This window comes from Lissotriton vulgaris, chromosome 11 (assembly GCF_964263255.1).
Source record: "Lissotriton vulgaris chromosome 11, aLisVul1.2, whole genome shotgun sequence".
Taxonomy (NCBI): Eukaryota; Metazoa; Chordata; class Amphibia; order Caudata; family Salamandridae; genus Lissotriton; species Lissotriton vulgaris.
Window position 1 is genome coordinate 112,805,220 of NC_141699.1, and position 16,059 is coordinate 112,821,278.

Consider the following 16,059-nt stretch of genomic DNA (forward strand, 5'->3'; position numbering starts at 1 on the left):
CCAGGGCGACAGAGTAGATTACTCTGTTGCCTCGACGGAGGTGCCGCCACCCAAATTTTTAAATTTCTGCTCGTCCTGCCATCATTTTTAGTATTTTCAGGAACTGCCCCATGGCGAGGGGGTTATTGAGCCCTTTTCAATGCTCCGTACCGCCAGGTTTTTCCTGGCGGTGATGGGCATTGTAAAACAGCTGTATGTCTGCCCAGCTAAACTAGATGGGCGGACATACAACCAAACCTTGGATGGTCCTTACGCCATTGGGCCCTTGGAGGGGCTTGACCATGGTGGATACAGGGTAGTCTCCACCGTCTTCAAACATTGGTCTGCCTGACTCTAAATCGAGCGGCCGGACTATTGTTTTGGTGGAGAGGGAACTACGTATCCATTGCCGTTATGCAGGCTTGTGATGCTGTGTGGGTTTTGTTAACTAGTTCAGCTATTGCGTGTTTCATGTGCTGATTGTGTCCTGTTGTGTTAAGATGGATTTTGTATCTGTAGTAAAAAAGAGATTGCTTGTGTATTGCATAGGATGGCCTTGCCTTGGAATACAGTACACTCTTGTATAACTTTGGTTTTGTGTTTGGTTGTGATGCTGATATGTTCTACTTAAAACAACGGGTGAAACATGAATGCAGTGTTGTTCTTGATAAGCAATGTGTATGCAAAGATGGGATGCAGTGTGAGTCTCGGGTACACAGCAGTGTGAAGGTGCAGTGTCACAAAGGTTCAAGAGACACAGGGTGGATTCAAGGCAGCTTGGGTTATGAATTGTGGAATTCATGTATTGGTTTGGTTGTAGAGAGATGCATTGTGGACTCCATGTGCAGGCTGTGTTGTGCTGGGATGCAGTGTGGACATTGTGTTCAAGCTTTATTTAATATGACTGTCTGTTTGCAGTATGTGTGCTTTGTGATAAGGTGCAGGGTGGACAGGTTATATTGATATACACTGTTGATTTCATAGAACGGTTGTGTAGAAATGTAGTATGGATTTTATGAACAGGTTGTAATGTGTGAGGATTCAGTATGGATTCAGGTGGCAGGTTGTGTTGTGTTGTGTTGTGAGGCAGTAAGAGCCCCATGGACAACTTTGTTTGTGTTGAGATGCATTGGGAATTCAATTGTCTGGCTTTTCTGTGTTGAGATACAATGGGGTTCCATGGACAGGTTGTGTTGTGGTGAGATGGAGAATGGGTTTAATAAACATGTTGGGCAGAATTGAGATGCCGTTTGGATGTCATGAACGGGTGTGTTGTGTTAAGATACAATATGGGTTCCATTGACAGGTTGTATTGTGTTGCGATCGATTGTAAGTACAATAGCTTATTGGTGTTGGGTGTTGAGGAACTTAGTTGACGGTGTATTGTGAAAACCACATAATAGGTGTGTTGAGATGCAGTATGCGTTCAAAGGCCTTTGGGACTTGTAGGGAGATGCAGTGTAGATTTCATAGATGTGCTGTGTTGTTTTGGTTTCACAGACATGTTGTATTCTGCTTACATGAAGGGCGTGTTCCATTCACAGTTTGTGTTTTGCTAAGATTCAATGTGGGTCTGATTGACTATTTGAGTTGTGGAATTGTTGGGTTGGGTTGTGTACTTTAAAATGTACTTCAATACTGTCTGTATTGAGATGCAGTGTGGATTCCATAGACATATTGAGTTGCAGAGAGTAGCAGCACAGATTTCACAGACAAGTTGTGTTGTCTTGGGTTGCACTATAATTTCACAGACAAGTTGTTGTGTTAACATGGAGTGTGGATTCCATGGACAGACTGGATGTGGAAAGTTGAGTGTGGCTCCTTCCATGTGATGGTCTAGTGTCCTATGAGATGTGACATGCCTTCTTTTGGATGTGTGAAATAGAATGTATAACCTGAATAGAATTACATATGTTTGAAATGTTCCAGTTCAACCCAGGGCAAGATTTCGATCTTTCTGTTTTTCAGAACCCATTAATATGTTCTTTTCTTTTTTATAGTATCCAGAAAAGTTAGCACAGAAATGCATTGTGCATTTAAGGCAGGAGTTAAACAAGAGAATCTGAGAAGGAAGGTGGAGAAACGGTGAAACTTACAAAAACAAGTGGATTTATGAATCATAGCAGCATTTAAAGGGGAGGTGGGGGTGACAGGAAATACACACAAGCAAGTGTGACATCCTGGCTGGAAAATAAACATAGGACAAGAGGTAAGCATTTTTCAATGAAAGAGGTCTAAAAGGCTGTACTACTGAAAAAGATCTGGGATTGGAGAGCCCATGATTTAAAGAAGAAAATGTTAGTTATCACAGAAGAAGTGGTAAGGTCCTCAAAAACTTTCCCAACAGGGGTAGTGGAGACAAAAGTAATTTAAAAATAACCTTCACAGATATAGGTGAAATCCAATGCTCAGACCTTTGGTTAAAAGTAAAGACAGTGGAGGGTTTGCGGGTTAAGAGAAGGCAGTGATCAAAGCACTGTGGAAAGAGCCTGACAGCCGCTTCAGCGGGCTCCCTCTACCCTTCCATGACCTTCCAGCCACAATCGGTGGCCGGCCCTCCGCTATCTTGACGTCCAGCTCTGCCTTTACTGGTGATACTGAAATCTCTCCCTACAGGTTCTCCTTCCCGTTTCAGGTGACTTTTTAAGGGCGTTCTCACCTCCCTTTTGTTACCTGAACAATAAGTAACCCGGGTAGTTAGTTATAAACTCCAACTGAACAAGGCCCTGGTTGATAATTTATAGCGAGATCTGAAATTTAAATGGAAAGTAAATATCGAGTTAGGAACGTTAATGAAAGCCCAAGCGAGAGAGCCGGAGGCGGAAAGTGGAGAGGCCAGCCTGGACGTGGTCATCTCTGCACGCCGTCCATGGCCTGGGTGTGCAGGACTTGAGACCTATGGTTAAGATGGACCGATTCACCGACACCGTCTACCAAAACATGGTGAGGACGACTATCATGGTTCTTCTTCCACGAGCTGGGCAATGAGATGTTGGCTGATAAGTTGGCCCCAAGCTACGGCGGTTCCGAAGACATTAGCCCTATGGAAACTGGGATTTGGGATCTTTTGAAAGCCGACAAGCCGGGAATCAGGAATACTTCATGGACCAGAAGAGGTAGGTGCATCTACTAGGGTTGGGGGATCCACTTTTGCATGGAGAGTGGATTCAGGCAATGGGGAGAAAGAAAGCAGGAGGGAAACCAATGCGGGGCAAGATGCTTTGGCAACAACGGATGATATAGACTGGATGGAACAAATTTCCATGCATCCTTTGTGACGTCTGCAGATCTGGTCTCTTCATTTTCATACTCGGCCTCAGCCAGATGGCAGCGCGAGGAAGCATATGGATGACTTATATCTTATATTTACACACTTTCAACACTGCCTATTATCGGAAAATGCTTGAATCTGGACTTTAGATGTGAACAAATCTTTATAGGAGCGGCGAGTGTGCGAGGTTATGAATGCAGTGCGTGGCCTGGGTGTGTCGAGGGTGACTGGTGTTATCTGTGTGCGTGCAGGGACGGTGATGCCTGTGCCAGGAATCATGCTGAAAAGTGCATACGTGCGCGTGTCTAGATTCCAGTGAACCCATGTCAGACATTTAATGTGGATTTACGGCTCCGGGTGTTGTGAAGGTGTGAATGAAACATTGTGGGCCTCGGTGCGGGGGGAGTTTGTGCATAGGGGTGCAGTCGGGACGGACGGAAATATTCTGTCCTCGGTGTGTGCGTGTCCCCGTGGACGTTTTGTGTGTGTGGAGATATATAAACACCTCGGGAGGTTTGTGCCTGTGTAGAACTAAAGGAGTATTGGCCTAGGTGTCTGCATGCCCTTTTTGGTGGGCGTAAAGGGTCGAAATCTTATTGTGTGTCTGAATTTGACTGGCTAGTTCGCAGAAAAGTCCAGGGGGAGGTGCAACTGTACGGATACATGTGCGTGGGCATGCGTGTGTGTTGTATGTGCCCTATGATAATTTTTGTATGCGTCTGGACACAGCTTTGTCCTGTATACGTGTCCTTCCCAGTATTAGAACGTGTGATTTTATTAGTTGGTTATTTGTGCCAGATGCGAGTCTTTCTTGCTTATTTGCTTGTTGTCCTTTGTAAATTTCTGTGTTCACAGTTGTGAAACATGCAAGTTTGTGCCTATTTCAGTATATGCATGCATGTGATGAGTGGGCACAGAAGACTTTTGCCCCTCAGAGCGCCCATGAGATCCCATATTTGTCTTTGGTTTTGTATAGCTCCGGGTGTGAGTGTATTTTTATTCATTTTGTACTGGCTGTTTGCCGATGTTTGTGGATAATTGTTTTCACATGTATGAATCACGCACAACTTTTAGAAAGGTCCATAAAGGACTGCTTGTTGTATGATGTCTCTGATGTATGAGTAATAGGGAGGGAATTTATGTGTGTGTGAAAGTTCTGTGTTGTGTGTGCACACATGTCTCTTCATGTGATGTTTGTGCAAGTGTTACTATGTCATGTCGCGGTGTGTGCATGTCTACATATGACGTGTGTGTGCATGTGATGATTGTGGGTCTGCATGTGATATGAAGTGGTATGTCTTTGGGTGTGGGTGCATGCACTAAAGAGTGTCAGTCAATGCCAGGATTACCTCTGAGCAATATATTCATGTTTGTGGCCTGCGGTGAGCCACTGTACATTTTACATGATTTGTAAAATGCTGAACCCAGGAACGCGGACAGGCCTAGAGAATGGGCAAGGAGTTGGTTAGGGGTGGAAGGGCAATGACGTGTACTTAAACATTCATTAATTCTGTGAGGTAACCTCCAGCAATGTTGTCCATCACAAAGTAGAGAGTGTGTATCCATGCCACATCTGTTCCTTTTTACAATCAGTGCGATCCCACCTCTCCAACATTCGCCCTATAATCAGAAATCCCACAGTCTTATTCTCTGTCTAAAGATACACCTTCAGATGCAATTTCAATAAGAACCGTATAATTAGAGGCCACACACCATCTCATCCTTTATTCAGTAATCAGAAGCCACACACCAGCGCCATGGAGCTGATATTCCATTTAGAGGTTACGCACCATCTCAACCTGGATCTAATATATCTGAGACCACACACCATCTCAACGTGTACCCATTAAACTGAGACCACACACCATCTCAACGTGTACCCATTAAACTGAGACCACACACCATCTCATCGTGTACCCATTAAACGGAGACCACATACCATCTCTACTTGTACTCATTAAACGGAGACCACATACCATCTCAACGTGTACTCATTAAACTGAGACCACACACCATCTCATCGTGTACCCATTAAACGGAGACCACATACCATCTCTACTTGTACTCATTAAACGGAGACCACATACCATCTCAACTTGTACTCGTTAAACTGAGACCACACAGCATCTCAACTTGTACTCGTTAAACTGAGACCACACAGCATCTCAACGTATACTCATTAAACTGAGATCACATTACATCTCAATGTGTACTCATTAAACTGAGACCACACACCATCTCAACTTGTACTCGTTAAACTGAGACCACACACCATCTCAACTTGTACTCGATTAAACTGAGACCACACACCATCTCATCGTGTACCCATTAAACGGAGACCACATACCATCTCAACTTGTACTCGTTAAACTGAGACCACACACCATCTCAACTTGTACTCGTTAAACTGAGACCACACAGCATCTCAAAGTATACTCATTAAACTGAGACCACACAGCATCTCAACTTGTATCCAGTAAACGGAAACCACTCACCATCTCAACCTGTACTCGATTAACGGAGACCACCCATCATCTCAAACTGCACTCAAACTGAGACCACACAATCTCTCACCCTGTATGCAATCAAATAAGACCACACACCACCTAAGCCTTTATCCTTTTATCCATGACCATTCCATCTCCTTCCTCCACCCATATCTTCCAGTTGACCACCTGCCATCTCCAAATTCATTCCTAAAATCAGACCACATTCTATCCAACCATCATCCATTAATCCTTCCTCCAGTCTCCATTCTGTGCTCAGACCACACACAACCTCTAACCTCTATTCCTCAATGAGACCCCATTATGTTAAATCTACAGCCAATAATCAGAGTATTTACCACGCCTCTAACCAGATTCCAAAATCTGACCACCCACCATTTCCAAACTCCATAGTCCTATCCAACTTGTATCATGTAAAGAGAGCTCTGCAGCATTTATAATTTATTGATACAGACCAACATATTGTCTTGTATGGGTGGTTCTCTACAGCCTCTTCCCTTGCCTCTAGGGATAGACTCAGTCAGCCATCAACACATATAAACCTATGCAGCCTACACTTTGTAGTGATGGTCTGCGTCCGTAAACCAGCTCCAAACAACCCTAAACAAGCGCCCATAATTACAGTCTCCGCCTCCTGTAGAATAAAGACAAATCCTTGTGGCCTGCTATAAATACCCTACAGCTGTTACCCTGTAAAGACATGCATGTGAAACCTGCATTCAGCAAAGAGAACCAAAAAGCCTGCACTCAGCATCTTTCCTGTCATGAACAGCCTCCCAAGCCCCCAACCTATCAAAGGAGGCATATATGAACGTCATTATATCCTATTAACCGTTCACTGCTTCCACCCTAGGAAGACACCGGAGCATATAACTCACAAAGGAAGACCCCCTAGATCCTTCAACCTACAATGACAGTCCCTCTGCAACATCCTACATTGACCATAATAATAAGCCTCCCCAGATTTACGAGTGGACCTTAGGTCCTCACTTTAACCCCTTCCATGCGGCCGCGATTCCCCTGGTGTGCTGTAAACAACGCAAACAGGGGCGGGCCGTGACGAACCCCAGCCGTCATCAGCACACGAGCACCGTAGTGCATGACGGCTGGGGTTCGTCACCAGCATGGAAGGGGTTAAATAGACTATATTGATAAACATTCTTGATCCTACACCCTACAATAAGAGAACCTCTGCGTCATATTTTTCATTGATTATTTTGATAAGAAATACAAATCTTACATACAATGAGAGAACCCTAGAGTCAAATTAACTATAATAAAAAGGCTTCAATATCCTACATACAATAAGGAGACTCTTAACCCACATGCTACATTTACTATTGATGTGGCTCCCCAGATCTAACCCACAATTGGAGGACCCGAGACCCATTCTGTACATTTACTGTATTGAAAGGCCCTTCATATCCTACATCCCGCAACGTGAGACCCCAAAATCACAACCCAAATTCACAATTTTGAGAGACCACCCAGAGCCTACATCCTACACTGAGAGGACCCCTGATCGATAAACTAAAATAACTATTATTGATAGACCCCCTCCTCATATCCCAATCCTACATGGAGAGTAGTCTACTGTAGAGCCACTTCTACTCTGACTATTTTGAAAGACTCCCAAATCCTACAATAAAAAGACCCCGTAGCCCTGCCCGGTATTGACTCTATTGACAGAAGACGCAGATCCTACATTGAGAGGGACCGATAGCTGTATCCTCCTTTTATTATTGTGGTGGTCCCAGATCTTAAATCCTGCTATAAGGAGACCCAAGTACGACACCCGACATTCGCTATATTGATAGCACTCCACAGCCTACATCCTATAATGGGAAGACCCCAAAGCCCAACCCGCTATTGGTTGCTGTGATAGACACAAAGAAACTTCACCCTAGAAAAAGAACCCAGAAGCACACCCTAGATTGATAGTTTCCAAAGCCTATATCCTCCAATGAGAGGTCCCTCAGCTACACCCTTTATTGATTCTTCAGATCCTTTATTTGGAATGAACTCCAGGCCACATTTTTCAATAGACTGTATGGATATCGGCCCAGACCTGCCTTGAGAGGACCCCGAAGCCCAATCCTCTATTGGCTACAGCGATAGACCCCAAGCTCCTGCGTCTTACAATTGGAAGACTCCTGAAGCGCACCCTACATTGGTGCTATTTCTAGACACACAAGGTAGTAGATTGGGAAAACCTTAATTCCACACCGTAAACTCCAGATCCTAAGTCAATAGAATCCTCCATTAACTCTATTGATTGACCCCCAGATATGGGCCCCAATCACAAAGACCCTTTACAGCGCCAAGGTCGTGTTTTACTGACAGACAGACCAGGTGCTCGCAGAGCTCTCCTCGCGCTTGTCTCTATGACCCATCAGTCAGAGACGCACCTCATTAATCATCAGAAGTTAATGATCACATTGCTCCCAGGGTTTTTCGGTTTATAAATTTACAAGACAACAAAACAGAAATTATAAGGCACCTGGATAATTAGTAACCAGCCCAGGTCTGCCTGGGGCTGCAGCGAACCCATTGGGCTTGAACAGTCTCCAGAGAGACGAAGGCAAGAGGGACCGAGAGCAGAGGCGGAGGCGGTGGGCTGCACATAGATGGAAAGGTGAGAGAGGAGGTGAGGAGAAGACATGGGGGGTGAGTGGAGGGAAGCATGGGGGTGAAAGAAGGCAGTAGAGAGATGACCATTGAGAGCTGGCGCGCCAGAAAGATTGAGGCCAGGGAGCGGTGGCAAGTCCTTTTCTGCAGAATTCTCTATTTTGTGGCTGTGACTGAGGGGTTAATCTCTCTCCACTAGCCCCACAGCTCTCACCTGACGTCCAGGAAGTGGGAAAAGGGGCTATCTTGCCCAAGTCTCTGGGAAGTTAACTTCTGATATTTACCTTTCTTTCTAGTATTGAAATGGGATTTTGCGTATGATTTTTTGTGGGAAAGGGTCATTTCATGGCCTTTCCCTTGCTCCCTCGATCCTTCGATCAGTCATTTAGGGCTAGTCCTGAGTGCACCCCTCCCCATAGGTGAAGAAGGTTGGTGGCCAAATAAGCTGACATTATTGCTAAAATTAGTATGTGATCATTCATGCCTGCGGTTCTTCTCTTCTGTTACTCATCTGCGGGCCCTGTCCTTCTATCTACTAGGCCAACAGTGTGTCTTCTTATTGGCATTCGTATAGCACACTGTCTGCCTTTGGTAAGGCATTGTAGTGCTCTTGTTAGTTCAGAGAGTGTTTCCAAACAATACAGAGGTTTCAAGGAGTCTGACTTGGTGTGTGCTATCACTAGCGGGAATGGACATGTTCCTATGTTATGTTAATGTGCCAAAGCCTAAGATGTTTGTGGATGAGGACAGGGGACTATATAGGGGCAATTTTATTTGGAGAGTACTTTTGTAATGTCTTCCCTAGCTGGGGCTTTGGCCACAACATCTCGGGCAAGGTTGTCTTGGTAGAACTTCCATGGCAGGTCTTGCAAGGATGGTTCTTGTATAGTTCCTGGTCCAAGCAGGTGATGGGGCAGTGGTCTACCATGAGGCTGATCTTGGGGGTGTCTTGGTCTAGGGCTGTCAACAAGGACACAACAAGAGAGGGAACCCTGCGTCTGGAAGGCCGGAGGGGGGTAACCTCAGAAGAGAACCAGTTGACCAAGAAGCAAGGTGGGTTTCTGGACTCTGGGACATGGAGGACGCGGGGCTCTAGCTGTACCTCTAGATGAATCCACTGATGCAAGACTAGAAAGAGGTCCCCAACAGCAAGCAAGAGGGGGGCAAGAGGCTGCTGAGAGCCAAAGAGAGACAAGGAAGGAAGGTCCTTACTGTAAGAGTCCTTCCACCACCGCCTTCTGGTGGGCGGCCTCCTCCGGGCTCAAGTTCTCGAGTTCCTTCATGATAGGTGGGGCAAAGTCCTCGCCGTCGTCCGAGCTCTCATCCCCCGACAGCGGCGTCCCTCCCAGGCCGTTGGATAGCCCGGGGAGCTGGGCACAGAGGACCCCCCGGTGGGTCTGGTGGACGCTGGCGGCCAGCGGCTGCCCATCATTGGAGAACGCGTACTGCTCCATCTGGTTGAGGTATTTGGTGAGGGTCTCCCTGGTCAGCCCCGACTCCAGGAGGGCGGCCAGGAGCTCCTGCTGCAGATCGCTCAGGCTGGAGGCCATGTCCCAGCCACCTGGCCCTCAGGTAGGGCACGCTCGACTATAGCCTCCGCTGTCCCAGCCCTTGTACCATGCCCGGCTCTCCGGCTCCAGGCACCCACCGTCGCCCGAGTGGCAAAGACAATGGTCCCATCAGCTGGTGTTCCACGCCGAATTTTTTTTTAAGCAAGCCCCGAGGAAGCGCTTTCGCCCCCCCAGGAGTCCATGAGATAGCGCTGATAAGGGGACCCCGGCTGTCTGTTTACATTGGAGCGCTGCAAATTCTCAAAGGTTCATATTTATTTGTGCGCGTGCAGCAAGTTGCTGAACTTTGGACCTACGCGCCGAAGCCCTGCGCAAAGTGCAGAGGGAGGCAGGAAAAGAGACGGAGGGAGGGGGGAGAGAGCGACACGGAGAGGCAGGGAAAAGGAAAACACCGTCGAGGGAGGGAGGGAGGGAGCGAGAGAAAGTGGCAGAGAAAGGGAAGAGGGAAGGAAAGATGAAAACTCCGTCGAGGGAGGGAGGGAGCGAGAGAAAGTGGCAGAGAAAGGAAAGAGGAACACGCCGTAGAGGGAGGGAGGGAGCGAGAGAAAGTGGCAGAGAAAGGGAAGAGGGAAGGAAAGAGGAAAACGCCGTCGAGGGAGGGAGGGAGCGAGAGAAAGTGGCAGAGAAAGGGAAGAGGGAAGGAAAGAGGAAAACGCCGTCGAGGGAGGGAGGGAGCGAGAGAAAGTGGCAGAGAAAGGGAAGAGGGAAGGAAAGAGGAAAACGCCGTCGAGGGAGGGAGGGAGCGAGAGAAAGTGGCAGAGAAAGGGAAGAGGGAAGGAAAGAGGAGAACGCCGTAGAGGGAGGGAGGGAGCGAGAGAAAGACTGATGGAGAGAAAGGGAAGAGGGAAAGAAAGAGGCAGAGGTAAAGTGACATAGAAGGGAAGAGATTTGAGGAAATGACAGAGAACGGCCGATAGAGACGGAGAAGGGGAGTGGGGGTGAGAAAATAGAAAAGGAGGAGATAAGTAAGGAAAAAGAAGAGAGAAGATTGACTACGATAAGGAAGGATGAGGTGAAAGAAAGAAAGGGGGATATGAGGATAAAGAGGGAGAGGGGGGGAATTGGTTGGGAAGAGAGGGGCAAAGACATAGAAGAGGGATAAGTGAAGAAATGAATGTGGAAATAGTGAGAGAGAACGGCAGGTAGTGAGAGAAAGGGAGATTATGACATGAGTGAAGGAAGAGAGCGTTAAAAAATGAAGTGAGAAGGGGTAAAAAGTGACAGGGTGGAGGTGAGCGAGGGAGACCGCAAAAGGGCGGGGGAAGAGACAGAGAAAGAAAAGGGGACCACAGAGTGAGGGAGAGGAGGGTGCCCGATTAACACAGAACGACAAGGAAAGAGATAATATGTCAGACGGCAGAGTGAGGAGGGAGAGACGAGAGAGGGAAAGAGACACGGGGAGCGACAGAAGAAAGTGAGTGGAGGAGAAGGAAGCAGGAGTCTGGACACAGAGTGACATAAAAAGGGGGAGAAGCAGGAGGGAGGAAAAGACGAGTGACGGAGAGTGAGAAGGAGAGATTAATAAAAGAGACAGAAGACGAGGAGGAAAAGTCGGGCAATACAGAGAGAAAAGGGGGCAGTGAGTGGGCAAAGGGAAATTAGTGAAGGATGGAGGGAAAGGCGAGAGAGTGGCAGACTGTTAGAGAGGAAGGCGAGAGAGTGAACAAGGCAGCTGGAAGAAATGATGAAAGGAGACAGGCAGAGCGAGAGAAAAGCGAAAGTTATTGTTTTCGATCACCTGTAATTGTTTATAGTTGCATTGTCTATCTTAAACCATCTGTAACTTCCATGTAACAACATTATTTCCCTTGTAACATACTCTGGCGCTTTTGGGTAATGTCCGCGTTATATTAATATAAATAAATAAATAATGGTGCAAAACAGAAGAAGAGAGGTGCTTACAAAAAGTAGGCCGACAGAGCAAGTAGGGGTCAGTCCAAGGCGGAACAGAGGATGGTGAGGGCTGGAGAAGAAGCAGTACCTGAAAAAGTAATAAAAACCCTTTTCAAAAGAAATAAAAATCCAGTTTTTAAGGGCCTTGTTTGAAAATTGACTTAGAGCAGAATCCCTCCGCCCCAGCTGTGTCATATCATGCCCCTCTGCGCAGCCTCCAAAGCTTTCTGTACAAAAGGGGGTAGTGATAGATGGAGCATCTGAACCAATCAAACACTCACACCCAGTCAACAGATCTGGGTTTAATCCATCACCGTTCTTTAGCCCACTCTGCCACCCCAGTTCAGACATGGCCATATGCAAATCAGTCTGACCCTGTGCCTCATGGGAACAGACCAGCCCGAACTGCCAAGCCATGCCTTCCCTGGACCCGATTCAAGCTTCCTAGGACCGGTTTCTGGCATTGCAGCCGTCTTCAGCCAGGCTTGCTTGAATCCAATGGCAAAGTGAGCAAGGGACTCACGTCTGAGCATACCCTGCCAACTTATGGTGAACAAAGCGGTACAAAAGGGGGTGGGCTGGTGTTAAGGGCGTACCCCCACCTCCTGTCTGCATTGGTAGGGTCTACCACACGCACCTGAGCAAAAGCCAGGATCATGTGGGATAGTTAATAATCTTCTAGAACCAGAGTGTGAGTGTGTTGGCATTTCAAGTGATCCACACTATACAGGCCGGCCGGCCAGAGCCGAGGACCAACGAGCGAGTGTAGCAAACCATCCCTGCAATCGAAAACATGACCAATGATCACTTGTGCGTTACTACATCAAGACTACTACCTCAACTTACAACTGCATTGAACCATTGCATAATTCTATCACTACATGAACAAGGTAAGTATGACATTTAATCAATCATTTCATCAAAAATACATATACACTAACTACCCATGTGCGTCAACCATAACTCTAAACTTGACCCAAACCCTACTTTTTACTTGACCTAAAGCTACCCTAGCACCATCCTTGACACAAGCACCACTCCTGATCCTAACCTAAGCCTACCTCTTGCCCTTAACTTAAACCAACGTCAACCCCTTTGATTCACCCCAAAACTAACCCTAATCCTACACGTTACTCTTACCTAAACCAAAACTCAACCTGACTGTAGGCCACAATCTTATCCTAACTTTTCAGTAACTCTAGCCCTAAGCCTAAATATAACCCAACCTCAATTCAGGTGCAGCTTGTCTAAGGAGTGCCAGGGGCGTTGACCCGCTATGTGCGAGCGAGCTGTCACAAACGGATCAAGTAGTGTTCTCTGTCTGCTCTGTTTTGTACGTAACTTTAGCCAGGGTGAAGAAGGGGGCTGCTCCCCAAGCAGGACAGGGCCGGACTGGCCGTAGCGGGTACCGGGCAATTCCCGGATGCGCCACACGGATAGAGGGGGGGGGGGGGCAGTTTGGGGCCCCTGGGGGCCATTTTGTTACAGGGTCGTTTTGCAGCTCTGTAACAAAATAGGCCGAAAACCGGCCCTGGCAAAGAGCTCGGCGGCACCCACAACCCCGGGCAGGGAAGCGGGAGAGAGGGGGGGGGAGGAGAAGGGCCTGCCGAGAACTTTGCCAGGGCCAGTTTTGGTTCCCAGTCTGGCCCTGTCCCCAAGCATGATGATTGGAAGCCAACCTACCTGTCACTGTGAAATGAAGTGCGCATGTCAGTTTGGCTGTTTCTTTAACCACTGCCAACCCGACATGCATACTACTGTTCTTGTAACTAGCGCTGTGTCAGTGAGCCTGGGGAACATAGACATAGCCACACTGGCGGCCAGCACGGATTGGAGGTAATGGGGCAGGAGCGGGAGAGGGGAGAATGTAAAATAAAAAACGTACCTTCTCGCCGCATCTGTCCTCTGTAGTCCTCCCTCGCTGACCTGAACAACAGAAAGCACACCCAGGCTACCAGTCAGCCAATCACAATGATCCCTTAGCAGCCTTGTGATTGGTCTGAGCGCTGTGTTTCGGCACTCAGACACTGACTTGGAGCCTGGGCATGTTTTCCACGTAGGCTGTAATGCAGCCTGCATTGAGAACATGCAAAGTATGCAAGACTGTTTTGGATGGCTCGAGAGGGCCCGGCAAGCCGTCATTGGGCACTTAGGAGGGTGCTACCACTCCTTCCCTGCCCCACCCCACCCCTCACGCAAAGTTGCGGAAGTAGGAGAAAACAAATTTATAATAACGCAAGTTATTATCATTTTATTTTTCTGTAGTTACACTGCTTAAAAGCAGAGGGGTGACGCTCCTCCACCTTAGCAGAGGAGCTGCCACTGCACAGCCTACAGATCTCCCTACGAGCGCTGTCTCTGCCCTCTCTAACCAATCCGGTTGTTGCTGTCATACTGTTGAAAGCAGCATCAGGATTGGTTTAGATGACAACTACGTATGAGTGCGGCATATGCACTTGATTATGAAGCCATCTGAGCGTGATGCAGGGAGCACGGACTGTGGAGCAGATCAGCTTGGGTACAGTTTATTTAGGCTGAATACAGGCGGAAAACTGGGAGCGATCTTTTAATGTATATAAAACGATGTGGTTAATGGTTAGTGCAGTCTGTGCTGCTAGTTGCTATCGTGCATGGAGCATGAAATGCCCAACCACTTTCAAAAGTCACTAACCGCTACTGCCCCAGTTAAAGCTTAGCTTTACTGATGGCTGTAGGCTTGCCCCTTAGCTTGACCTTGACTGCTTCAACTCCTATCACTAAACCTGACTCTAAATCAGACCCATTTTTTACCCTCCCCGGCCTCTATTTCTAAATCTCTAACCCTAACCTGACTCTTTAGCCTAAATTTACCCCCTTACACTTACCTTTGTACTTACCACATTTGATATAATAGTACCATCAGTAGTGATATTTCAGATGGAATGCCTTCATTGTAGTGGTGGGTCAATATAGTGGATACGAGGTCGTGGGACTGCACCTAATAACCGAGCCTAATCATTGGGCAGAGACTTGGCGCATGAGCCAACACATCAGCCTTCAACCAATACACAACATCCCATTTTAAGAAGGTATGCACAGATATATAGACAGTCCATGGAGGCTGAGGCTCTGCCTCTTCAACCAAAGACATTTGCCCTTCAAGTGTTTTTATTGGTCTTCTAGTCACATCTCCACTCCCTGCTCTTTCAAGATCGTGTGCCCCCGTCAAGCGAGATAGTTCGGCATCTATGATGTAAGTGAATGCAAGATGACTTAGGGTCCTGGAATCCGATGATCATAGCTTGTGAAGCCGCGGTGTGGATGGAAATCCAAGCTGTTGGCGAAGGAGCAAACAGGGTTCAAACAGAGCCCTGGTTGTTGGCCTTGGTCCCACCTGCCATATTGTCACAGCCTTCTTGCTCAGTGATTTCTTGGGCTGTACCTGGGACCTTCAGTGCCAACTCATGCGGTGAACTTAGAATACGTACCGAAGGAGCACCACTGAGATGAACTTAGAATGCACACCAGTGGAGCACCACATCACAAGCAGCACTTTCTTTCTGCCATTGTGCATGCATCAATAGTATAGTGCATCCGAAAAGACATAGATTGGGCACATATGTTGCATCATTTGCATGGTCCAGGCCCCTTCCAAATGAAGGAAAACAGCACTAAAATATGCACTGGTGGGATTTATATTAAAGAAATAGCTTCACCATCTGCAGCTCCTTCTGTAATAGGAAAGTGCTCTGAGTATTACAGGTGTTAATGCCCACTGTACTTCCAGGGCATCTTCATAATAGGTCTCCAAGGGGTATGTTTATTTGGAGAGAGAGGCAAAACGGGAAATAGAGATACATGCACAGATGTAGACAAATAAAGAAGAGCAAATATGGAATATATATTTATTTGTAATGCCCACTATGTTTTCTGGGATGTACTAATTTGTTTGTAAAAACACAAAGCCAATAATTGACTCTGACTTTGTATGGCTTTAGAAATTAAGAGATTAATTAATTCATAAAAAGTACAAAATATGACTCTCTAATTTATATCAACAACAGTGGGCATAATGTGTGCAGAATTTATGATTGTATGTTACTACAACAAGTGCCACTACCTCAACATACTACTAGATGAGCTATCTCTGAACTTAACACTAACACTCGCACTAATCCTGAACTTAATTTGAAACCTTACCCTATCCCGGCCCATTAACCTGCCTGTAAAA

At 46.9% G+C, this 16,059-nt stretch overlaps 1 protein-coding gene across 2 annotated transcripts in view; it reads right to left on the minus strand.

The window, feature by feature from the left end:
• The window catches only part of HNF1A (HNF1 homeobox A), a 105,217-nt gene extending 94,931 nt beyond the window's left edge, over nt 1-10,286 (minus strand). Inside the window, exon 1 of one of the 2 annotated variants that reach the window (XM_086942841.1) lies at nt 9,598-10,286. In XM_086942841.1, coding sequence (XP_086798967.1) covers nt 9,598-9,935 — 338 coding nt within the window. In that variant the 5' untranslated portion in view covers nt 9,936-10,286. The remainder of the gene's footprint in view (nt 1-9,597) is intronic. The other variant, XM_086942842.1, reaches the window with a different exon arrangement.
• Between the last annotated feature and the right edge of the window lie 5,773 nt (nt 10,287-16,059).